The 26634-nt window shown below is 46.1% G+C and overlaps 1 protein-coding gene across 2 annotated transcripts in view; it reads right to left on the bottom strand.

The window, feature by feature from the left end:
* TRIM9 (tripartite motif containing 9) overlaps positions 1-26634 on the bottom strand; it is a 132748-nt gene that overhangs the window by 56884 nt on the left and 49230 nt on the right. For both annotated transcript variants that reach the window (XM_045287727.1, XM_045287728.1), the window contains exon 2: positions 1470-1565. In XM_045287727.1, coding sequence (XP_045143662.1) covers positions 1470-1565 — 96 coding nt within the window. The remainder of the gene's footprint in view (positions 1-1469; positions 1566-26634) is intronic.

Genomic DNA, 26634 nt, shown 5'->3' with positions numbered 1-26634 from the left:
TCTCATGATTTGAGGATCTACTGGTAGGTATTCTCAAATGCAAATTCTTCTTGGTGTGGGATGTGCATAAGCAATCGCTTCCACAACTGCTGTTTTGATTTTCACAGCAATTACTTTAGAGCTCTCAGAGAAATCCCATTGGGAGGCATCACTTAAGAGCGCTCTGTGCCCAGTGCAGGTAATTCTGTATGCGTGTGTGGCAGGGCGGTGGGGGTGGGGGCCTACTTGTAGATGGGTACTGCTGACTCTGTTAGAGCAGAAAGAAAGCTCTGTTCTGAGCAAGAGGCAAGGACAGAGCCAAGCTGGGGGCTGGGCATTTTGTGCCGGAATAACCTAAGACAGGGCTGAGGGATAAACTCGGTTGCTTTGGAAAGCAGAAGAGGTGCAGTCCTGTGAGGTTGTTAGGGAGCTAGGGGCTCTAGCATGAGCACACAGGCCAAAAAGAGGCAGAAGAATCAGTGTGCAATGCTTCAAAAGATAGCTTCCATTTAAAGAGCCAGTTCATCCTTCACATAGGGTAAGCATTAAACCAGAAAGCCAAGTGACTGGAAGCCAGAGCTATGGTCATTTCCGAGGGGCACAGCTTAAAACATTAGAACGGCCAACAATGCAAAGGGTCATTTTTGTAGCTTCTCCCCTTTAGCGATGACTGGAGAATGTGTGAGCTCTTACATGGGGTGGACCCACTGGTCGCTGTGTTCAGTTGAAGCAATATGAAATTTGAGTCATCAGGAGATCTTGGCTAAACGATTAGTATTTGAGCCTTTAAATTGAAGTATTTAAGCAGAAGAAGAAACAATACTATGGGACAGCAACGAAGGGGGAAAGTAAAGAAAGAAAGGCAAAAAAGTAAAATGTGATTCATTTTTAAAATTGAAATAAGACAATTTTTACAAGGTACAGGGTGGGGGGTATGCCAGACAGTCGGAGTGACAAAAAGGGCTTTAAAAAGTCAACAAGGATGACTTGAATTCTCCAAGAAACAGGCCTCTTTCTAAAGAGACTTCAGCCGCATATTAGGACCTGCGTGTGGGAAGATAAGAACTACTGGGAAAGAAAGGTTGTATTTCTGGCTTACTGTCCCCATCTCAAAGGCCAAGAACCCACTGCCACCGAGTCCGGTCTGTTCACAGTGACCTCATAGGATAGAGTAGAACCACCCCAGAGGTGTCTAAGACGGTAATCTTTAAGCAAGCAGATTAGCACTTCTTTCTCTTGTGCAGCAGCTGGTTGGTTTAAACTGCCAACCTTTGGTTAACAGCTGAGGGCTTTAACCACTGGGCTCCTTAAACACTCCTTAAACTGGCCTGTGTGTGTGTTGCATGAGTTAGATGAGACATGGCAGAAAAAATAAATAGGAATTCCTCACAGCATAAAAATAAACCAAAGAAATCATAATCCATACATTACACCCTCACACATTAACCCATAAGGGCTGGGTTTCTGTCTGCATCAGGTGATGCTGATACCTGGATCTGCTGGACCATGTTTCGCAGCTGCACCAGAAACTCCTTGGCTTCCTTGGCCCTGTCGGACAGTCCGTTCAGCGCCTGCGAGAGCTGGCTCTGCGAAGAGAAAGAAGGAAGCAAGGCAACTGTAAGTGCACAAAGCAGCAACAAGGTGGGCTTCAGGGAGACAAGATCTGAGGAGCATCAGCCACCTCAGATCCCTCTAGTCTGCACCTGGGCCATTTTGTACATTGGAATGCTGACAACACAATGGCCAGGCTTCTGCCCCAGACTCCCGAGTAGTTTCTTCTCGGAAGCACTGAACACTGCTGGCCTTTACAGAGAAAGTCGCTCAGCAGCCCATTATTTCAGATCTGGAGGAATGGATCCATTCATGAGTAGCCCTTTCTTCTTCCTGCCTTTAGTGCAGATGTGACGTCTGGCGTTCCACTCCCACCTCCTGGCTGTCAAGAACACCAATGGGTTAGGCTGAGTTATCCAGAGAAGCAAACCAGTGACTCTCCTCTACGCCCAAGAGAGAACTTGATATCGAGAAGCAACTTTACCTCAGGAAGGTGCCCCAGCCCAGTTCAACTCAAGTTCATAGGTCCAATGCTAGCCGGGCCCTCTTCAGACTCCCGTAGCTGCAGGCCGGTGACGCACAAAGGGGAAGCAGGGAGAAGGGCGATCCCAGGCCAGCGAGTGCACAGTCACCTGAATTCAAGGTTGGGGGAAGCATGGCCAAGCACTGACCGCTCTTGGGCTCAGGCCAGTCCAGGAGGCAGACACAGAGTCCCGGCAAGGAGGCAGGCAAAGGGGCAGAGAGGAATGGTCTCTGATGGATTTTGCTCTTATACAAAGGCCGCAACTCTAAGAAGGTGTCATCAAGCAACCACATGGTTGACAGTTGAGCTCCACCCCTAGCCAAGAGTGCCTAGTGACAATATCTAACTACCAATATGGTAAGAGTGGAGCGATCCAAAGAGCTGACCAATACCTGAAGTCTCTGGTTCATGGGTTTCTTGTTATGTGGGGAAAAAATGAACTCCCTTTTAAGTTCCAGTTCTGTTTTTGTTACTTGTATCATTACCTTCTTCCCAGATACAGCGTTTCCACTCCTGTAAGCCTGGGAACAACCTCCTATCCCTCATCTATAAATGAAGAGCGACACTCCCTTTTCCACGTGCCTTCTCTGAAGACTAAGCCCAATCTCTTTCCTGCCAACACGATGCCTCGTGTGCCTTGCTCCTTCAGTCAAATGTCAGGATCTTCCCCTGCTTTTATGAAAACATTTTCTCTTATGCATGCCTCATTAGGTCAAAAGCTTTAAGAACATGCATGCCAAAATGCTTGACGGGAGCTGTGTGGTTGGTAGGAAGAACACAAGCGTTGGATTCATCAAGACCAAGGTTCAGTTCCTAATGCTACTAGTTCCTGGCTGTTCCATCTTGCACACGTAGTTTCACCCTGTCCATAACGTGAGCGCACTGCGGGCTGGGGGCGTTGCATGAGATTCTCTATATCAAGTCCTATGAGCTGCGCTGCTGGTGAATGGTGCACACCCAAGGTTGCTGTCATTAGCTTTTATTCATCTCTTTCCTTTCTGAGTACAAACCCTGCTACTAAACCCACTGCCAGAGATTTGCAGGGCAGATCCCTGGAAGGGGATGTATATTGCAGACCAGCCTTGATTGCTCTTTGCTCTGGTTGCTCAGGCTCGGAGACACGAGACGGACACAATCACAATCGTGGAAGAAGTAGCGCAGAGTGAGTCTCTAGCTGCTGACAGGGATGCTCACTTCCTGAGCCCTGTGTCCCAGCTGCACTGTAATTTGGGTAAAACTTTTCTTCTCAAGAATGATTTCAGGAGCTAATAGGTGGAAGGAAGAGATTCTCACTTGGAACAGCAGGCTACAAAGTGAGAGAGCCTGCAGAAAAACACGGTTACTTTAGGGTTCATAGCCACCCTCTTTTTTCCCCCCAAAGCAGTAACAGTTTGCTGGGGCCACCAACGGTTTCTTCCTCTTTCTGTTATAATCCTGAGGATTTGATTCCAGAAGCAAAATTGTTCAGCTTCACGGAACTGAGGTTATGTGTTTTCATGTGTCCCAGCCTTGCAGTTACTTGTGTCTGTGTAAGTCTGAGCCAAGCGGCCACCTGGAGAATTGCTGACTGAGGGCTGCTACACTAGAAAGGTTATTCAATAGTAGACAAAGGGTGCGGCTCTCACTCACTCCCAGGGTTTTACACAGCAAAACAACGTGTAAAATTGTGACTGCAAATGTCCATTTGTTCACAGATTTCCTCACTGTGTGTCTGTTTACTCCCAAGAATGCCTTCTCTTGGCTAATGACCACACTGGCATTAGGAAAAGACCTGCATCTTGTGATGAAGATCTAGAAACCACTCCCTTCGGCTTTGCTTGCTGGTGGAAATGGGGCAGAGGCAATGAGACGTGCTTGAAAGCCACTTATCCTTAGAAAAGGCTGTCCTTGGTCAGGATTTATATGCGCCTCACTTGTAAGAGACAGCCTTTTGATCACGTGTCAAATTACATCTGATGCAGAAGAACACCGTTATTGATTGGCTTTGTTTGCCTGAAGCATTTCTATTCCTGCTCTGGGCTGACAGAGGTGGTTTGTATTCAGGAACTGGGCATCCCCGGACACTTGGACCAGAACAGCGAAGCTGCAGATCCTCAGTGGGCGTTTTCCTTTCTGCATCTCAGGTTGTATACACAGTCAGTAGAGGGCGGGAGGCAGAGGTGCTAAATGGTGTTTGAGAGGCCCAGCACTGACATTCAGATTTCTTGCCTACATATTTTTAATTTACGGAGAACAGCTCCTGACGAGATGAGAGGAAATGGTGTAGCCGCAGAAGCCCAAGCGAGCATGCTCTACATAACCCAACGCTCTCAGAAGCCCAGCAGGTTGTTCAGAATGTCAAGGAGAGACACAAAGACCACTGCTCCCTCCTTCCTTTCCCCTTCAAGCTGCAGTGAACCCCAGCTCTCCCAAGGACCGCATGTCACAGGAGCTCCGGGGCTCAGTCTGGGAGTGGCTATGGAGAAGGGTCCAGAACCGATTACCGAGGTGCGGGGTGAGGTGAGGTGAGGTAAGGGTTAGCAAACAGGTAAGGACTTCTATCTCTCGAAACTCCTAACTTCCTCCAGGCACCCAGGCAGGCTGCTGAGCGCACCCAGAGAGGAGACAACTGCAACTTCCACCCCCCATCCACACCATCCCTCCAGCTAGCTCTTTCCCCTGCATTGAGTAGACTGTTCAATGGAGACCAATTGAGACCAGTAAAGGGAAGCTTCCTGGCGGTCTGGGATCTGAAGACTCAGGTAGTGCACGGGTCAAAGGAGTTGGTAGAAGGCCGGTGAAGAGGGAAGGGGGCAAAAGGGGAACCCATCACAAGGTTGGATATATAGCCCCCCCCACCCCCACCCCGAGGATGAATAACAGCAATGTGGGTGAAGGGAGAAGACGGACAGGGTAAGCCAGGAAATGACAACACTAATATATAATTGGTCAAGCATTCATGAAGGTGGGAGAGTGGGGGAGGGAGGGAGAAAAAGGTGAGCTGATACCAAGGGCTCAAGTGAAAGAAAATGTTTGGGAAATGTCGATGACAACATATACATGAGTGTGCTTAATACAACTGAATGATGGATCATCATACGAGTTTTAAGAGCCCCCTAAGAAAATGATTAATAATAATAATAAAAAATACCGGTGGAGCTGCATGCATCAGTGGCAGGTCTGTGGCCCAGAAGCTGATCTCCCTCCATCCCTCCCTGACATGGGCATGGCCCCTGTGCCTCCATAGTCCTTGCTGGTCAGGTGTTGCTAAGCGGCATAGCCAAGCAAAAGCCTACTTCCCCTTCAGCCCAGGGACCAAGGCAAATGCAAATCACAGGAGGGAAGTGCTACTTGATGCCTGGGAGAACACAGTCTCTTGAAGTGACGCTGAACTTTCATTCTCTCGCTCTCACGGGCAGTGCATTACTGAAAGGTGAGAGCAAGCAATTCTAAAAGTTGCACTATATTGGTCATTCCTTCTTAATCAGTAACCCTGATGTGTATCTATCTTATTTAATCCCAAGGATCACCTAGCCATTTGACAGAGGCTCGTCCAGGACCCATAAAAGGCTTTACAGAGCATAATGGGAAGAGTTGGGACATAAACCCTAGCCTGAACGGAAAGCCATGCTCTTGGCCCCATCCCCTCCCCCCAAAGATGGCCTTTCTTTACCCACCCATGCGAGAGGATGCCAAACCAAAGAAGGTGGACTGGTGAGATGAGGGGACTAGTTCAGCACTTTGATTAACATAACAGAGAGCTCATATGCAAACGATTGTCTGAAGAGTTAGTCTATGAAATGTTCAACACTATCTCTCCACCCCTCCCACCCCTGGAATAAAGTGTTCTGGTGAACTTGACAATGATGTAGTGAAGGGAGGGGTCCCAGGCCAGAGGAGCAGAAGCATTACACTGTGTCCAAGGCAGCTGTGTCCAGTCTCACCTGGCTTGAGGTCTCAGGCAGGGGTGGGCTTAGGGTGGAACGAGGTAAATGAATCCAATCAATCCGCTGAAGTTATTAACTACCTGGGGACCCATCCCGCTGAGGCCCACTTCTGCAGCTCGGGTTTCTATGTCTGCTTGCACCTGTCCTTCCTCCGGCCCGGCTCGCTCCTCCGCTTTCTCTGGCATGCGAGACCCCGGCTCTACCACAGCCCCCTGCTCACCGTCCTCAGATGGGTAGGAGGCCACAGACGAGGGGCTAACCTTATCCCTAAGCCCAGCAGAGAACTGCAGTGAACTTCAAACAGAATAGCTGGGCCTGGAGCTCTGTGTGTGTGTGAATACGGGAGTGTGACAGCAAGTGTCTGTGGAGTGTGTATGCAAATATGTATGAGTATGTGCAGGTAAGTATATCTATGAATGTGAGAGTGAAATTGTATGAATGTGAAGGTTTCTGAGTATGTGTGAATATATGTGAGCATGAGGGTGTGTATTTGTGTGTGAGTGTATGCATGTGTATGAATGTGTGGACACATGAGTGTATGTATGCGAGTATGTGTGTGAGTGTATCTGAGTAGATGTTTGCAGGTGTGAATGTATGAGATTGTGTGAGTGTGTACATGTATATGTGTGCCATATCTCAGTAGGGTATGGGGACGCTTTTAGGTTTGGGAAGGCTAGTGTCAGAGGGGATTTGGTCGGTATTGGCTTGGTCTGCGTAACTGCTATTTATCGCAATTGGCTTCTGACCCAGGTTAACTTTCAAGATAAAAACGGGGCACCAACAGTTGCACGTTTCTCTGCTTAAACTGGCACCAAGACCCCAACCAAACTCACGGTCACCGAGAAGAGTCTGAATCACAGGGCCCTGTAGGAAAGAGCAGAACTGCATCCGCTGCTTTCCAAGGCTGTGGGTTTGAACCACCGACCCTGTTATTAGCAGCCCAACTACCAACACCAAAAAATGCACTCCTAGGAACCATAAAGGACAGAGTAGAACTCCCCCTACAGGTTTCTGAGACTGTAAATCTTCATGGGAGCAGAAAGCCTCATCTTTCTCTGGTAGAGCAGCTGGTGGGTTTGAACCACTGACCTTATGTACTTAGCAGTGCAACAAGTATCCCATTACACAACCAGATCTTCTTTAAATAGGCACATCTCTCACATATTAAACAAATGAGCCAGCCATATACGTTTATGGCTATAAATATAGGGGGAAGGAAGGATGAGACTGAGATCCAAGCCATAGATAGGAGTGAACACCAGGGTGACTGAGAGCAGAGAGAAAGGAGGACTTTGCCCTTTGAATATAACACTCTTAGGATGAGCCCCTTTCCCCCAGGTCATTACTAGACCTGAATAGATAAGCGTTCAGATACTCAGATCAAAAGCAAACACATTTGCCCCCTTAAATAATTCGGATCCAAATATCCTGTTTCATTGACTTAAATAATAAAACACTACCAGAAACACTATTATTGAGTCAGATAGTAGGAACTAAATTAGTGCATTGAACTTGGGCTTCAAGTTTAGCCACTTACTCGCTGTGCGACAATGGACCTTAAGGCCTGCTTTAGTAGCTACTGTGGCGTTCTGCCCGAGTCCCTCTTTAAGCTGATGTAGCCTTCTTCCTGCTGCTAGGAATACAGACGGATGACACACTAATCAGGAGTTGTTTGTGACCACGGGCACTGCCTTGTTCAATACTATGCCCCGTCTGTGGGTGTCTTCTGGCCAGTGACTAGCTGAGGCCCACCCCCCCCTGGTTTGGGGACACCTCTACAGGGCCGTCTCAGCTCCAGAATGTCCTGGAGGGTGGACTGAGGTTCTTGCAGGTCTGCTTCTCCCTTGGTTCAAGTCTGGGTTCCTCGCTTCCGTACAGCAGATCTCGTAAAAGCGTGAAACAATGAATGCAACCCTCTCAGAGTCTGTGTCCGGGGAACCCAGTGCCAATGCTACATGTAATATTGTACTGCGATACCTTCAGTTTCCTCATCTGTAACAAGGGGATAATAACAGTATCTGCCTCATGAGGCCGGCGTGAGAATGATATAAAAATCATGTGTATAAAGTTCTTCTATAAAATGTCTGATACATTATGAACATTTAACATTTTATTATTTTAATGATATTGAAATATATGTATGCCACTAAAATATTTTGTCGTACCACATATCCCAACTTGAGGTTTGGTTGACTGCAGTTAGGCAGTCAGTGAGGTAGAGTGCCGTGTTGCTCACCTTTGCCAGATGACTTGCTTTGGCTCTTGTAGCGAGAGCTCCTGCCCTGGACTCAGTGTCACCCTTGGCCTACAGAGGCATTGGGGATTGTCTGCTAGCTCTTCCTCTTTCTCTTTGCACAGACATCCAGGAGTAAGTTGATTAAAAAGAAAAAAGAAAGAACATCTGTATTTGTAGTGTTTGCCAATTTCCATGGTGTATATTCTCCCCAAAGAGTGTCTTTCTGGGTACCCTATGCCACCACTGGACAAGGAGTTGAGAAGAAATATTCACTACCAGTGGCAGCCATAGGCATGGCCCACACAGTGGGATCTCTGGCATCCACAACTCCAGACTACCTCCTATGATATAATATAGGCAAGAATTACAATTTTATTTTAGAAGCCACTGGATTTTTTTTGGGGGGGTTGTTTGTTACTACAGCAAAACTAACGAATACAGACAGAAATGATCAGCCCCCCCCCGCCCCATACACACAGTCCTTCTGATGAAACGGAAGCTCTCGCTCATCGCCATGAGTGGATGCAGACTCACGGTGACCCTACAGGACAGGGTAGAACTGCCCCCTGTGGGTTTCTGAGACTGTCACTCTTTACAGGAGTTGAAAGCTTTCGCTTTCTCCCTCAGAGCAGTTGTTGGTGTTGAACTGCTGACCCTGTAGTTAGCAGCCCAACATGTAAGCCTCGGAGAGTCTAACAACCCAAAGCAGACAGGTAGCTCATTCCTGGTTCTCCACTGCATTTCTACCTCTCCGAGAAAATGAGAAGTGTCTGCATTCCCAGCAGGACGCAGCCAGTTCTGGCCAGAGTTAGCATTCTAGAGGCACTCTGTAGAGCCCCGATCCACCACACTTCTTTTTTCTTTTTTGGGGGGTGTATTTATTAGTAATTGGGAGTTAATGCATACATAATTCCATAGTTCAGTCACGTCAAGCAGAATTGTACAGTTGCTACCACAGTCAGTTTCGAAACATCCTTTTCTTCCTGGACTCCTTGACATCATCTCCCTTTCACCCCACCCCATTGTACCCCTCCACCCCCTGAAATGCTTATTCTACCTGCTGTCCTATAGGCTCATAAGTCCTGGGTTTCATCTATTGAAACACAGAGAAACCTATAACATATCTTCAAGAGGGTGACTTCGAATGACATAACACCTCTGAGACACACCTTAATATGAACAAACAAAAAAAAGAGAAAAATACAGAAAATGTTGAAAGTCAAATCAGGTCCAGCATGGATCAGAGGGGGATCAACTGACAAGCTATTACCTGCTCAAGTCAGGTTTAAGATCGTTCCTTGCCATGGACATAAAACTCTCACACTGGAGATGCACATCACTGTGACAGGTGTTTTTCAGTCATGAGATCTAAGAAGCCATTTCTCGCCTCAGGGTACAGTGGTGAGGTAGGGTGAGTCCCCTCACCTAATATTCATATCTTCTTGGGATAAAATTGATTTGCCAGGTCTCGATGGTTTTTTCCTCTGGGACTGGGAGCGCTGAGAGAATGCAGGCAGCAACCGTTGTGATTGAAGGCATGGGGCGTTACTGAACCATCAGGCATACAGGCCAGCAGGTCAACAGCCTCAGCCCAAGGCTCTGTCTCAGTGCATGCCTTTCCACGGAGATTCCAAGCTCTGATACATGGGTTGTTAGGCTGTTACCAAGGATTTACAAGGGAGGATCAGAAATATGTCTCGGGCTTAGACTATGCCTGGGCTAAGCCATTTTGTAAATATTGGATTTTACATCTGGAGACGAACTGCAGGATTGATCTCCTTTGTATCTGTGCTAGAGAGAGCTAGGGTGCTTAGAAGCGTGGATGGTGAGATTGTGTCTCATGTACTTAGGACGTGCTGTCAGAAGGGCATCAGGTTTGTAAAGTAGGACCAATGAAAACAAGGGAGACCCTCAAGGAGATGGAGGGACACAGTGACTACAGCACACAGCAATGAGTGTGTGAAGGGAGCCAGTCCAGGGAGGGGTCTGTTCTGTTGTTCATGGGTCACCATGAGGTGGAAGTCACCACGGCACCTCACAAAAACAACAGCCCTGACAGGAAGCCTCTGCCCTTTCCCGGAAAGTTGGTTTGCCCTGCTGCTACCTCCGATTGCTTTCCCGGCCACACTGATCTGCCATGTTCTTCCACGCTGGAGAGCATTCAGCTTTCCCGCCACGACCAGGAAGCAATTATGATCAAATAGAAATACAATAGATTTGAAGTCTTTGAGCTTTTGGTTTTCAATAGACTTTAACTTGTTCTAAATAGAAGATCTTGGTTCTATGTATAAGGAATTTTCACTAAATAATTGAAGATGCTGTAGCCCAAAGGCTGGAGGTTCAAACCTATCTCGTTGCTCCCTAAAAGACAGATCTAGCCGTCCTCTTCCCAAAGGTCAAACCCTGAAAATCCAGCGGAGTAGTTCTACTCTGCACACACGGCGTCATCATGAACTCAAATGGATTCGATAGTAACCGACAACAACCATGTGAAATATGAGGGTAAGTCAAAAAGTATTGCTACAAATCCATATTATTATCCATGTTAGGTGTTGTCGAGCCAGGTTGGTTCCAACTCACAGCAGCACTGTGCACAACAGAACACAATAATTGCTGGGTCCTGTGCTATCTTGATAATCACTGTTAGGTTTGACTCCCTGACCGCAGCCACTGTGTCAGTCCATCTCCTCCAGGGCTCCCTCTGTTTCCCCAACTCTACTTTCCCAAACCCCATGATGCCTTTCTCTAGAGCGGTGTTCTCAACCTTCCTTTCACCCAGTGCCTCATGTGGTGGTGAACCCCGCAACCATAACATTATTTTCGTTGCTACTTCATCACTGTCATTTTGCTACTGTTATGAATTGGGCGACCCCTGTAAAAGGGTCGTCCGACCCCCAAAGGGGTCGTGACCCACAGGTTGAGAACTGCTGCTAGAGACTGGCGCCTCCTGATAATGGAACATTCTGGCTGTACTTCTTCCAGAAGAGATTTCTGTTTTGTTTTTTGTTTTTATTAAATAACAATATCAAAACGTGAAGCTATGGCTTATTGATGTAGCTTCCATCTAGATCAATGTACTTCTGAAGGCAGAGCTCCGGTCTCTCCGACCTTCCATTTTATCCCACGGCAAGCAGGCAGCGCCAGCATCCTCGAAGGTCTCCAAGGTGATGCTTCGAAATATTCTTTACCTTTCCGGAGGAAAAATAAGTCGGAAAGGGCCGTGTAGGAGAGCTGCATGTGCTCTCGCAGAAGGAGCAAGTACTTGTGAGGAAAAATAACTTCCCATTGCAGCTTTTACGGCCTTTTCCTCACCCGTGAAACATTGAATTTTCCTAAAACTTTCCCCTTAACACCCCCTGTCATCATGCTTCATCTCCTGAGGAAATCTATCAGGATTACCCAGCAGAAGTCCCCACACCACCATCATCATCCCAGAAGCCCCTCGCTTGATTGCCTCTCTTTCTTTCTTTCTTTCTCCTGAAGGAACCCTATGGAGGCAAAACAAGGATATGAGGCACTTCAAAAAGTTCATTGCAAAACATCCATTATCTTTGCATTCCATTTTCCCACAAACATGTTGAAGCTGCCTTGTATTACTGAGGGGATGTGTCTCTAGCTGTCGCAGATCACAGAGACGCCTGTAAACACACCTTCTTTGAAATAAACCCAAACATGTATGAACCCAAACCCTAGTAGCAATCTGTTTTTGACTTCTGCCTGTACACAGTACATTGTCGTAAAAGTACAATGTTATGGAATATGATTTTTTGGCTAGGGTAGAAACCCAGTCTTGATAATATGGTGCCCACTAGAAATACTGTCCTGAGAACTTGGAAAGCTAGGATCATCCCTTCTCCTTTCCCTTACTAGGACCCCGATGGAATGCTCTTCTCTTCTCAGATACTCCCAGAGTTCCATCACAGGCATGGGTGACAATAAAAGGTGGTGGGCTTTGGACCTCGATGCTTAGTTCCAGGGTGCAAGCAGTTGACAGCTTGATGCTCACTAACTTTGGCAAAGACCAGACTGCTTCACTTTGTTTTGTCGATCTGATTAGAATATGCATCTCCTGCTCGTCCTCTGAAGTTAGAGGAGCTATAAATGGAAATCAAGGTGGTGACAAAAAAGAAAAAGAATTTGGCTCCTTGCCAATTGTAGACTCATTACGAGGTTAAGGGATAAGAACGGGCCATTCAGCTCTCTTCATCCTCCTGTGATGTACTTGAGGCATTTGACCTGCTGACAAACGAAACTTCCGTCAGCCCGAGCAAGTTCAGTCATCTTCTGGCAGACCACCGAGTGGGCAGCTGCCCCATCGGGCGACGGTCAGCTACTGAATCCCACTGACTTCCTAAGAACAGGGACAGAGAGCCGCTTTGGGTTTCTTCAGAGCAAGGGGCGAATGTTCAGTCTAGAAGCCTAAACCAATGGATACTTTTGGATGTCAAAGTGGTGCTTTCTAGCCTAAATCTATTCTGGTCACCAGCCCAAGGTGGCCCTGAAATCCCAGCCTGCCTGAATGCATTCTTTATTTTAGAAAAGTTCCCTTTTTGTAAAGATGTAGCACCAATGAGAGAGACTAGGAAACATGCAGCATACTACTTGCCATTTAAAATTTCATCTCTAAGCCCATTGGTGGTATAGTGGGTGATGGGTTGGGCTCCTAGCCACAAGGTCAGCAGTTTGAAACCACCAGCTGTTCCAAGTGAAAATGATGAGGCTTTCTACTCCAGTATAGATCTACAGTCTCAGAAGCCCCAGGGGCAGTTTTATTCTGTCCTATGGGGTCACCATGAGTCCGAACTGGGTAGATGGCAGTGAGAGAAGATTCGAGAAAGCCATTGAGCTTGAAGACAAACATCGATGCAGATTAGCACAGCTTTCCTTAAAACAGCGTGCACGTGAAGCCGTGGCCCACTAGATTGAAGATAATGAGTGCTGGCGAAGACGTGGGGCCACGGGAGCCTCAGACATTGCCAGTGGCAGAGAAAATGGGAGAACGGTGCTTTCTAATAAGGTTAGACATACCTCCCCCACACCACGGAGTCCTGATGATATAATGGTTGCTCGTTGGGCTGCTAACTACAAGGCCAGCAGTTCAAAACCACCAGCCTCTCCTCAGGAGAAAGACACGACTCTCTACTTCTGTAAAGAGTCTCAGAAACCCACAGGGGCAGTTCTACACAGTTTTCTAGGGTCACTATGAGTCGGTGGCAGTGAGTTACCCTATATATCGCAGTGTAAGCCCTCACCGGGGTGGTTTTAAAAATGCTCTTAGCAAGTGTATTTATAATAGCTCCAGACCAAAAGTAAGATAGATAAACAAATGGTGAACCATTTCTAAGTCATTTTGAAAAAGCACAAGCAAAGAGCACACGCAAGACCTAGATGAATTAGAACTATCTGCTGAGCAAAGGAAGACAGACACCAGAAAGTGCACATTGTATTTATACGAAGTTTAAGAGCAGGTGGGAGCTCGATGCTCACCCTCATGAAGGAGTCACTGAAGATGAGGGTGCTACAGCAAACTGTGGTAAAGCAAGCAGGTGGTACCTGTAGCCATCTAAGTGAGGCCTCAACTAAACCCACCTGGAAGAAGCACACCAGCCTGTGGGACCCAAGGTTGATGAATAACAAAATCCAAATCCGGAGGAGGGAAAGACATCAGAGCTTAACTTGTGAACACCCCATTTTCAGAAGGCTCGGGATGATAGGGGGAGCCTCACATCCATCTGCAGGGTCCCTCCATGGATGAAGCCTCTGCTGGACGCCCTCCCCCACAGTTGAGGTACGTGGATAACGACATTAGATGAACCATTGTAAACTCGAAAATGGCAGAAGGAATGAGGTTATAATGTGATACTTGGTCATTTGATCTCCCTCTTGATCCATTTTGGATTTGCTTTAGTTTTAAATTGTTCTTGCAATTTTTTTTCAACAGAGATTTGTTTCCCCCTCCGGGTTACTTCAATATTGCCAGTGGTCTTTTCTTTGTCTGTTCGTTCCTTCCTCCCTTCCTCCGTTTATTTCTTCTTTAATATATATTTACTGTTCTTGTTTTTGTATCCCAGTTTATGAAGCACAAGAAGGGCAGGTGTATAGAGACGATAATTGGTGTAACGGCTTCCTGGGGGTGGGGGATAGTGGATGGGAAATGGGGAGCAAAGAATGGATACAGCAGGGGGCGAGGTTGTGGAACTGGTTGTAGTGATGCGTATACAGCTCTTCGAAGACAACGGAACCAGGGAAATGTATGATGTGTGAATTATATCTCAATATAACTGCAGAAAAAAGAGCAGGTGGAACGAGTCTACACTGGTAGAAGTCAGAATGGCAGCAACTCGGGAGACCGACTGACAAGAGGCATGAGGGAGCTCTCTGAGATCAGACGTTCTTGATCTGCCCTCAGTGGTGTTTGATGTATCCACACAGACGCAAAAGTTTATGGAGCTGTACACTTAAAGTTTGTGCATTTAAAGAAAACAGACCTTTCTCCCCCAAAGATAAACATATAACTAGTCTCAGCTAACTAAGACCCCACACAATGTAGCAAAAACTAGTTAGTCTTTAAAAAAAACTGGACCTGTGGATTTAAACAGATAACCATGAAACCCCAATCACTCTTTTAAGCAATTTATAATCAACAAATGAAATATTTCACGCAGTTTTCCTTAATAGGTGATTCTGGAAGCCTCAGGGGCTGCTGCTGCCTTTCAGGAAGGCGCTCCCGTCCCTTAGACCTGTCCCCTGGCTGGGCTGTCAGCTAGTCTGGCGTTGCTGATCGCCAGCAGCAGCCGAGATCCAGTCCCCAGGCAGCTCTGTCTGTGTGCCCTCCTACACTGATGCAATTGGTCTTTTAAGGGCATGTCTGCTAGAAGGTCTTTTAGGAGGAAATCGATGCCTATTTTGAAAAAAATGGCAATTTTCCAGTGGAAACACACTGTGGAGCCAGAAACGGCAGGACACATCCCCTGGACCCAGACCTTTCACCAATCCTCTGAAGGATTTTGTCTTTTAGAATGGTGTGGATATCGTGAGGCAGAGCATACAGAGGTGCTCCTTCTGGGCAACTCATCATGCCCTAAGGTTGGAGGAAGAAGCAACTTGTGTGCAGATGATGCTTGGTCCTTGTACTTTAACTATGAGTCTGTCCTTTTGTCTGGGTAGTAAATTATCAGTGCTTGCTTTCACAGCCCTCAAACTCCATTTATATAGCCAGAATGCAAAGGGGTTAAATTATCCTTAGCATAATGTTTCCTCTTAGTACCAGCTATTCTTATTATTCTAGTAATTGGCTTTCACGCGGGGTTGTGATGAATCGAAAATGGATTCAACGGCAGCCAGCACCAACAATAACACAGGATAAAGAGGAGCTCTTCAGGAGCTTCCAGAAGCCCGACTTAGATTTCCCTCTCTTACTATTGTTGTAAGGACCCAGCATTCATGGATTGTTTTCCACCCCACATAAAATTAATAGTGATTATCAACAGTGGTCAGAAAAATGGATCTAAGCCATGCCTAGTTTCTCTCTCGTTCCCCTCAGCATCTTTGTCAGTCCGTTTCTATGCAAGTGCCTTGCAGCTCCAGCCTAGTGACAATAGGACTGGTTTCCATGACAACAGATTTCCCCCCGGTTCGTTGAGAATCTTAAGATTTGACTCCCACAGAAATGAATCCTGTCAGGGGAAAGGCTTCATTCTGTAACTGACTAAGCAACGGGGCCATCATTTCCAAAGAAAAGTCTGCTCTAGGATTGCCCGAGCAAAGGAAGGTCCCGTGAGGTGCCGAGCGAGCTTCCGCTGCCATCCCGTAGAACAATGCACGGGCAAATGCCCGCTCCGCTGCTCACCACCTAGTGGGGCTCCACAGGCCAGCCCTCTGCTGAATGCCAATGATGCTTAACCTCAGGTGGAGGGATAGATTTTAAAACACCTTATAGCAAATGTTGTTTACCCACCGGTGGCACAGTAGTTAAAGCTGTCGATTCCGAACCACAAGGTTAACAGTTTGAATCCACCAGCCATTCTGCTGGAGAATGGTCTGGCCATCGGCTCCCCTAAAGATGTAGGCTTGGACCCCTCTGGGGACATCCCACTCTGGCCTAGAGGGTTGCTGTAAGTCAGAATCAACTCGATGATGATGCTTTTATTTTTTAATAGCAAATGACAATTGTTTCCTCCCAACTCGTTTCTCTGGCTTCAGAAACGATCAGCTCTTTGAAAAGATGAAATCCCCAGGGAGTGTTGGAGGCATCCGGTGTGTCCGAATTCCATTTCTTATCTGTTTTCTTCACCTCAGATTAGATGCTGTAATTGTACAAAGTACTCTTTTCTCTTCACCATCATTTCCACTTCTATCTACTCTGCCTTGATCTGTTATTTTAAAATCCACAGAAATGGTTTCAAGGTGGCTTTTTTCTTTTGTATTTGAAAGCTGAATACAATGTTACATGTTTCAAAATGTTATAAACATGTTAGCCTAGAAGTCTTTATACAAATGTTATCCGCTAATTCTGACTCGCATACACAAACATTGCTATCAGTCTGTGGGTATGCTTTGCACATGGAATTGCATCCCAGAATCGATCATGCCGAGGGTTCTTCCGGATCCATGCTGTGCGGGGTCAGAGAGTGCTGCAGGTGCGAGGGCGTCCTCTCATTCGGAGGAGAGAATGGATGTCTTGTCTGAGGATACGAAATATGACTCTCATGAGCACCCTCTAGGCAAAGTGCAACCTCGGTAGGGAAATCCACACCAACCGGAGAAAGAAATACGCTGCCAGCTGGTCTTTAAAAGCCGCGGCAAGAATGCGACAGATGCGCCTCAGTATGCAGGTGGTCACTGCCCTCGCCCAGCAGACAGTCGTTATGGCCCAATCGGGTGAAGTCTGCACACGGGGGTAATATTCCTTCCTTTGTCCTCCGCTCAGACCTGGGAGGAGTCTGATACCCATCTCTTTATGAGCGATGGGGCCAACTCTTCATTACACAGGCACTGAGATTCATTCACATTCATTTTTTATGTAAGCCAAAGATTTCCCTTTTAAATCTTTTATTTCTGATGACAAATGAAAGGTCTTGCCTATGGTGAGAGGGGTTTTCAGTAAGGTTGAGAAGAGTGGTAGCAATTTTGGCAAGGAAAGGAGCCCTGGGCATTACATCTGTTTTACCCTGAAAGACAAAACAAACTCGCTGCCATCAAGTGCATGCCAACTCCTACCGACCCTGTAGGGCAGGATCGAACTGCCCTGTGGATTTCCGAGACTGTAACTCGCTATGGGAGTAGAAAGCCCAGTCTTTCTCGTGAAGAGCAGCTCGTGGTTTCGAACTGCAGACCTTGTGGATAGCAGCCCAATTGGTTCACCAGGAGGGCTCCTCCCATTAAGGTAGCCCGAATTTTATTTTTTTCAGTTGATTTTCGCCCCCTCCCACCTCTTCTCTTGAGCCACCTGTTCCCTGGGGTAGACTATTCCTCGTAGGTTGATGGAGGTTGGCTCTGGGCAGGGAGGGGAAAGGACCTGGTCTCACTTGAGTGTGGCTTTGCTCAGAAGCCTGCCTCCAACCTGCGTGGGCACTGACCCTCTGGCCCGCAGCTCTTCTTCCACAGAAATCCTTGGCTGTGTGACTCTCTTAACTTTAGTTGTTCTCTGTTCTAAAAATCTTAAGGGCATACTTTAATTTCTGAGCATTAACAGCAGTAACTCATCTGGCTGTTAGCAATATTAATGGCAAAACTTGTTCCCATGAGCTCCAAACTGCTAACCGTAAGGAGCCTGTGTAGCTTAGTGGGTTATGTGTTGGACTGCTAACCATAAGGTCAACAATTCAAAACCACCCTCTGCTCTGAGGAGAAAGATGAGTTCTACCCTGCCCTATCGGGTTGCTATGAGTTAACACTGACTTAATGGCAGTGAGGGTTATTTGGTTTGTTGGTTTTTGAACCACTAACCATAAGGTCGGCTGCTCAAACCTACCAGCCACTTCACAGGAGAAACAGGAAGCATCCGCCCCCATGTACAGCCTTGGAGACCATATAAGGCTTCACTGCGTGTTGGAATCAGCTCTATGGCAGTGGGTTTAAAGTGCAAACACCAGATACCTTCGATCGTAAGTATTTCTAGCATGTCCTTGTTGTGAGTTCTATTAAGTTGATCCTGACTCATGTAAACCTAGGTGTGCAGAGGAGAAGTAAGAGCTCTACCGGGTTTCCAAGGTGGCAGCCCTTGGGAAGCACATCATCCGAGGTGCTTCTGGTTGTGTTGGAACCACCCAGCTTTGGCTAGTAGCCGAGTGCTTAGCCATTACTCAGCGACCCCTAAACAGTCCTGACATGGTGACAGTGGTTTGGGATTAACTGCTAACCTAGAAGTTTGAACCCCCCAGTGTGGAAGAGAAGACCCCAACACAGCGGATAAAGTGTTGCTTGGTAGCCTGTGTGGGTTCACTATCGTTGGCATGTTCTTGTCCACTGTTGCAGCCACTGTGTGGTTTGGATGTCTTCCCAACTAGGGGGCTCATCTTTTAGCACTCTACCAGACAATATTCTGTTTCATCATAGGATTTTGTTTGGCTAATTTTCAGAAACTAATTTCCAGGCCTTTCTTACTAGTTTGTCTTAGTCTGGAAGTTCCACTATACCTGTCCACTAAAGCAGGACCCTTCTGGTATTTGAAATACCTTCTGGCATCATCAAAACATGGAGGCCATCACAGAATGATAAGTGGATAAATAGTTGATCAATGTTTAATGTTAGAATGCTGAATGGAGTTCTCAATTATTGTGCACTGCAGAGCTTCCAGGGTTAAAATAGTTGTCTAGCAGCTTTGGGAAAAATCATTGCATGGGCAACCTCTGAGTATTTCGCTCTACGCTGCACACACTTCCAGGTATATCCCTCACACCACTCCTGAGAGGGACACTGACTACCAGACTACTCTGTCTCCAAAGGCCAATCCTGAGAATTCTCACCTTTCAAGCCTTAGAAACAAGAGTCATATCCAGTGTGACTGTCTAGAAAGAGAGCCAGCAACCCTCCTCCCCGGTGAATATAATCTCAGAATGCGGACTCAGCCTTCCTTCACACTTGTACGGACTTTTCTTGATAGAGCACTGTCTGTCTATATCCACGAGCCCCTCTGTTGAGTGTGACCTATGCAAAAGTCAGAGGTTAGTGATTCGGGCACAAAGGCCAATATGACCCAGACTCTGCCCTCAAGCAGCTTGTGCTCCAGGAGAACAAGGAAGCGCGCAACCAAACAAACACCTCCCAGGAGTGGTATGAGGGCTATACCTGGGAGTGTGTGCAGCGTACCATGGGGTCATCAGAGTCCATCATGAGCTGTGAATGTGGTTCTGAGAACCTCAGAGAAGAGGGAAGCTCGGGAGTGCAGTACCCCTGTGGTTCTCCTATAGGATGCGGAGATGTGTGCAGGCCCGGCTGGGAGGGGAACCAGGAGCAAGGAGACATGACGCCATAGGCATCTTGTGCCGTCTCTGTTCCTTGTATTAATCCCAGCCACTGCGATCAAGTTGCCGCTCCATTTCTTGGATTAGCAAGCGTAAGCATTCTGCTGACTTCCAGGAAGGGTCAGCACTATCACCTCATGAGCAGGAGCAGTCTACCTTTTGTACCCAATGGTACGAATGGCAAATACACCTTTAATATCTTTGTCATCATCCTATTTATTGTGAATTTTTAATCCTTTGATAGATCATAACTAAGATAATGCTCTACCCTTTCAAAAAGCCTCAAAGACTTTTGAGATTGGCATGAACAATCACAAACTCAAAAGCAAATAGCTGGATGAGAGTCTGAATCCATAAATGAGAAGCATTTCACCTCAGCCTTACCCTTTCGACTGACAGTTTCATGAGAGGACCATGCTGGCTTTTCTTACTCCTTTCATCAAGACTGAAGCAATTATACCCGCTCTCAGGGTGATTCGCAGTCGTGGGAATGCTTCTTAGCAGTTAGAATCTGGACATGCAATGGAATCCCACCTTGTCCAAATTATTCAGTGCTGGTATAGCAGAAACACCACAAGAGGATGGAGTGAGCAAAGAGATATTTATGTTCTTACAGTTTAGGAGGCTGGCAGTCCAAATTCAAGGAGCTCGCTCCAGAAGTAGGCTCTCTCTCTCTTCTACCTGGAGCAAGGCCTCGCCTCTCAGCTTCTGCCTCCTGGGTCCTTGGAGATCTTCCAGTGTAGTGATATCTATTTACCTGCCTTTGCTTCCTGAAGCTGCTGCTTTTATGTTTCATCAGAGATTGACTCAAGACAAACCCTATATGAATTCTGCATCATGTACATGATAAAGACCGCCCATCCCTAAATGGGATTATAACCGTGTGTGTGTATGTATTGCTCCTTTCTAATTTTTTCAGACACATTTATTAAAGATCTGCCATCCTTGGTCAGGAAAACTCTGCAGAAAGAGTTACCCTTTGTTCACCCATTCATTCAAGCAATAAATGTGTCGAGCACCCACTCTGAGCTGGATGCTGTTGTCTGCTTGACGGAGACGGCAGTGAACACCCTGAGTTCCTGGCCCGACAGAGCTCACCTTCTGTTGGGAGTCAAAGGCCTAACTGTCAGTGCCCCTCTGCTTGACAATTAGACCCCGCCCAGTGGGAAAGGATGCCCAACAAGATCAGCTGTACTCCTCCCAGTTCTCCATTGCTTTGTATTAATCATTTTATTGGGGGCTCTTACAAATCTTATGACAATCCATCATTCAGTTGTATTAAGCACACTTGTACATATGTTGCCATCAACATTTTCAAACCATTTTTTTCCTACTTGAGCCCTTGGTATCAGCTCCTCCTTTTTCCCCTCCCTCCCAGTTCTCAATCTTAGGAGTTTCACCTCCTGGCCAGCCTGTGGAATGATTAAAATAGACCTCTTCATCTTCCTGTAAGAATAAGGGACCACTCCACCCTCCTCTCCCTGTAAAAGCCTGCTTCTCAAGCCCCTGCCACTGCACTCTATTCCCAAGTGCACCTCGGTGTGACCTGCACGACGTCATGCATCTGCTTCTCCCAGGCTGTGAGTCTCTGTGCCTAATGAACTGTCAATCTCATCTGCTCTGTGTTGGGTTTCATGTGTTCAGTCAGCTTGTATGGCTTAGGGAGGGGATCCTTCCGTTACAATAGGGTGACTTAGGGGTGGACCAAGATACTACCTACTCATGAACCTTGTATGTATCAGGGACATGTGTAAGCATTCCTTTCCTCTTTCCTCTGCCTCATCGCTTCCTGCCCGGCTCCCTCTTGGCTCTCTCCCTCTTTGTAGCCATCTCTTTCTCCTTCTCTCTCCTGGTTGTTCTCTTTCTCCTCCCAGCTATTTTCCTTTTTCTTTTCTCCAACCTATTTTCTTTCCTCACCCCTTGGCCTGCCCAGGGTGTTTGAGAGGGGCTGTGATTATCTTAGCCCAAACCACCATCCCTGGGACAGTGGATCAGAGAGAAATTTGAGGGGGTGGGGTATGTGAGAGAGGAGATAAGCCTTACAGGGCAGACCTCTGCTGTCACACTCAGGTTGAAAGAGGAGAGATTTTAGACAAAGCACCCAGGAAAAGTTGCACTCACGTAACTTGCTAGTGCTCATATAATTAGCTGAGAGGAACAATGCAAAGAGTAAATCATCCTAAACCACAAGCCAGACGCACTGCCATCGGGTCCCCACTGCTTCATGATGATACTACAGGACACGGTGGGACTGCCCTTCTGAGTTTCTGAGGCTGAAACTCTTTGTTGCTGTGGTTGTTAGCTGCTATTGAACTGGCTCTGACCCATAGCAACCCTGTGCACAGCAGACTGAAACACTGCACAGGCCTGCGCCATTCTCCCAATCGTTCCTAGGCCTGAGCCCATTGTGGCAGCCACTGGGTCCAATCCAGCTTATTAAGAGCCTTCCTCTTTTTCTCCACCCCTCCACTTTACCAAGCATGATGTCCTTCTCCAGGGACTGGTCTCTCCTGACCACATGTCCAAAGTATGTAAGACACAGTCTTGCTGTACTTGCCTTTAAGGAGTACTCTGGTCATGCTTCTTGCAAATATGTTTGTGGTGTGTTCTTTTAGAAGTCTATGTTATTTCAGTATTCTTCTCTAGTGCCATTTGAATTGTGGTGCTGGGGAAGAATGTCACTCTTTATGGGAGTAGAACGCCTTGTCTTTCTCCCAAGGAGTGGCTAGTAGTTTTGAATTGTGAATCTTGAGGATTGTAGTCCAACACGGAACCGCTACACCACATCCTATAGATATGGGTTTACAAGGTGAGACCAAGCAGTTCACACTTGCTATTGCTGTTGAGTGCCAGGGAGTTGGTTCTGGCAGATAGCAACATGGTGTCCAGCAGAATGACACATCACCTGGTGGTGCAGGATTGTTGTGTTTGAGTCAATTGGTGCAGCCACTGGGTCAACCTATTTATTGAGGATCCTCCCTGTTGTTGACTGACCCTCTACTGTACCAATTCACTCGCAAGGCCTGTTACGTGATAAGAATGACTAATTCCATAAATATTCTTATTAGCTTGGCTTTATGTTAGTTCTTCCAACATGTATTTTTGCCAGATTATTAATATGGTGAAAAAAGTCCATTAATGCTGTAAAACAAACTACAAATTCTCAACTGATGGGGACATCTTAAAATAACAAGAGAGCCAAGGTCTAGGAACAAGATTAAGAATTGCTTATTCTTCAAATCCTTTTATTTCTTATTATGGGACAGATGGAATTCCTCTTTTCCTGGGAGTTAAATTAGGTCATCACAGCCCCATCCCTTAATGCTATTGTTTCTGTTCCTGACTGTTGTTGCTATTAGCAACATTTAATTTTTCTTCTGATCTCTTGACGCAGTACTGCCAATCTGACATGTGTTCCATCAGATGAGTCGTCCGTTTCAAAGTACAGGTTTTAAGGTAAGCACAGAAGTTGCTAAGATTCTATAACATTCTGTTAATCTGTTACCACTTAAGTAGCTTCCCCTTCAGTCTTGACCTGGACATGTGAGGGCATTGTCTATGTAAGACAAGGTGTTGAGGGTTAGAGCTCAGGAAGTCGTGTCACCTCACTGATGCACTACTAGCAGTTCCATCCTATCACTGGCAGAGATGGAGAACATGTACAAGTTTTCCATCTTTAGCGTTAAAAAGCCAAACAGAACACATCCACACATAGATATGCTACACAATCTTGAAAAATGCCTCACAGACACCAGTTTTATCTCTCTTTTTAAAGTGTTTTATTCATGAAGACACGCTGTATCTTAGTTACCCTCATTGTATCTGTCAGACCTACAAGAGTCCCAATTTGAGTTGAATTTCAGATGCTCATTTCCTCTCAAGATCAGGGGGAACCTCTGCTTCTTTTGAGGGTTTTCTTTGAATGGGAGGCAGGGTCTCTGGTTGACAGGGAGGTGGCGTTCGGTGCACACGGAGAATGGGAGCACTCCAATTCAGATGAAGAGAAGTTCTTTCAACAGTTGGCAGGTCCCGCTTCACACTCTTCAGGAGTGTGAAGATACACTCTTAGACACATGAGGACAACTGTAAAATCGATCATAACAGCTATCCTTAGGGATAGGAGGGATTACAAACTACATCCTAAACTACAGACTCTTTGACACTAACGTTTGCAGGGAATCTATTATGGATAAATAGTAGTCCTACAGGGCCTCTAAGTCTTAAGATCTTTAATGAAGGAAGTCACCATTTAATCAGCTACATTTCTAAAGATAGTTAAGTGGCGATAAGGAGGGCGTCAGTACAAAGTGATGGAGGCAAAAGAAAATACTTGGAGGAACACAAGAGTTAAAGACAACAAAGGAAAATACTATTAGATGCCCAATCCTGCAATCACAGTAAATACCAATAACCAATGGGGGGGAGGGGAGATACATAGATAGCCACACAAGCCAAATGGGTGTGAATGCATAGAGGCTTGCAAAGGATATTTCTTCTTTTTAAAAAATCTTTTTATTGGGGGCTCTTACAGCTCTATGATGAACGATATTTCTGCATATGTATCTATATGTGCTGCAAAGCTATCCATGGCTATAGCAGAGTATACAGGGGGCAATCTGAATTTAGACAACTTGCTATCTTTAAACTTGTCAATTAAAGTCCAGGACTATCTCAGAATGAATGAATCATTCTCTAGACAGCATTGTAGAAACCCTGGTGGATTATATGCTGAGTTGCTAGTCACAAGCCCCGTCCACGGAAAATGCAGCTTTCTGATCCCATAAAGATTTATAGTCTCACAAACTCGATAGATTGGGTCTCCATGAGTTGGAATTGACTCAATAGCAGTAGGTCTCCTTAGAGACATCATTTTGATATCTTCTTAAACAAACACCTTACCATGTCATTAGAGAACATTTACCTAGCCAACTAAGCTCATATTATCAGGAGTCCTGGCGGCACACATGGCTAAGCACTCCACTGCTAACAGAAAGGTCAGTCTCACCTTTCCTTCCACAGGAAAAAGATGTGGAAGCCTGCTTCCATGAATATTTACAGCCTTGGAACCCCTGAGGAAGTTCTACTTTGTGCTATCGGGACCCTAGGAGTTGGAATTAACTCGATAGCAATGGGTTTGGCTTCTTTGGGTTAGTCGTATTATTCAGGGACATTGGTTACACTCTGCACAATGTGTCAGCATTCCTTGTTTCATTCTGGTTGGTCTGTTTCTATTCATCTAGCTTCCTTGTCCCCTTACCTTCTCATCTTTGATCTAGGGCACAAGTTACCGTTAGGTCCACTGAGGTGATTGTTTAGGGGAGTATAGGCCTGACAGTGTCGTTTGGCTCAATAAGTGACACTAGGAGTGATTTGAGTTCCAAGCTTGAGGGTGTTCCAGGGTGACAGTCTCAGGGGGAGCTCTAAGCTCGACCAGTCCAGGAAGGCTGGCCTTTTTAGAGAATTTTGGTTATGTTCTACATTTTTTCTGGGACCATCTGTTGTGTCCTTGGTCATAGTGATATCATCTTGACAGGATGATTTATGACTCACATTGAAAAGAAAGAATTAGAGATAATTTATCTTCATTTGGTTTATTACTTTGAAGTTGTGATATTTTTATTTTACCACATATAAATGCCAGTAATTGTAAATATCAATATTTTGTGTTCCAATAAGAAAGAAAAATGTTTCCAATGAAACTATGAAATAACCTTTTTTTATCACCTTGATTGCAACACATCCCTTAATTGCAGTGATACAAGATGGGAAAAGAATTCGTGTGATTGGTAGAATACCCATTCCCAACACATATACCCTTAATCTCTAGAACCTACAAATACGTGAGGTTACATGGCAAAAGGAAAATGAGATTTCAGGTGGAATTTAGGTTGCTAACAGTAAATAAAATAATTATCTTACAAAAACCAAAATCGACATCCACTGCTATCTATTCGATTCTGATGCTGAGCGACCTTTTCCAGGGTTTCGGAGACTGTCCAATCTTCATGGGAGCAGACGGCCTCATCTTTCTCCCCCAGAGCAGCTGGTGGGCTTGTGCCACCAGCCTTAGGGTTCGCAGCCCACACTTACCCCACAGCAACATCAGGGCTCCTTACTATCCTACAAGGTTCACACCCTTCCAAAGTGGAAGAATGAAGCCGAGGAAGAGAATCAGAGAGCGATCTCATTATGGAAGATCTTTAGAGAGAAGCCAAGTTGCCAGCTTTGAAGATGGAAGCTGGAGGCAGGAGCCAAGGCATGTGGGCAGCCTTAGAAGGTGGAAAAAACAAGAAGTATCTTCTCCCCTAAAACCTCCAGAATGGAGCATTCCCCTGCCAGCACATTGATTAGTTCAGCTAGAAGAGGGATCAGAAACGAACGCACATCTCGTTGTTAAGTGGTGTTGAGTTGGTGCTGACTCAAAGTGAGCCCAGGTGTAACAAGGAAACGTTGCCTAGGCTTGACGTATGCTTGCACCCACTGCTGTCGCTGCTGGGCCAGTCCATCTTGTTGAGGGTCTTCCTGCTTCTGTTCTGTTATTGTTATTTGTCTTCTCCTTTCCTAAGCATGATGTTCTTCTCCAGGGGTTGATCTCTCCTGATAATACGTCCAAAGTAAATGAGACAAAGTCTCACCATCCTTGCTTCTAAGGAGTAGTCTTCTTTTCCCGGTCTACCTCTTCTCTGGCCTGAAGGGTGTTTGACTGGGCAGCAAGCCAATGCCTCCTTGATACATGTCTGAGTGCACAGACACGTGCACATTATAAGGATAAACTAAGGATTCTTTTTCATGGTTTTGTTTTCACATTTTTAGAATCCTTGGAGCCACTGGTAGCAAAAAATATTAAAATTACACAGAGAAGCAAAATTACCTTTTCTAAGGAAGAGGTGATAGTTAAAAGTGATCTGTGGGGAAAATTCATTTGGGGTTTGTTGTTTCTTTTTTTTTTTTTAA

Source organism: Echinops telfairi, unplaced genomic scaffold, assembly GCF_000313985.2.
Source record: "Echinops telfairi isolate 266 unplaced genomic scaffold, ASM31398v2 ScPeMD7_18;HRSCAF=68, whole genome shotgun sequence".
Lineage (NCBI taxonomy): Eukaryota > Metazoa > Chordata > Mammalia > Afrosoricida > Tenrecidae > Echinops > Echinops telfairi.
Note: the sequence above shows the minus strand (reverse complement) of the source record. Positions and strands in the feature narration are given on the sequence as shown.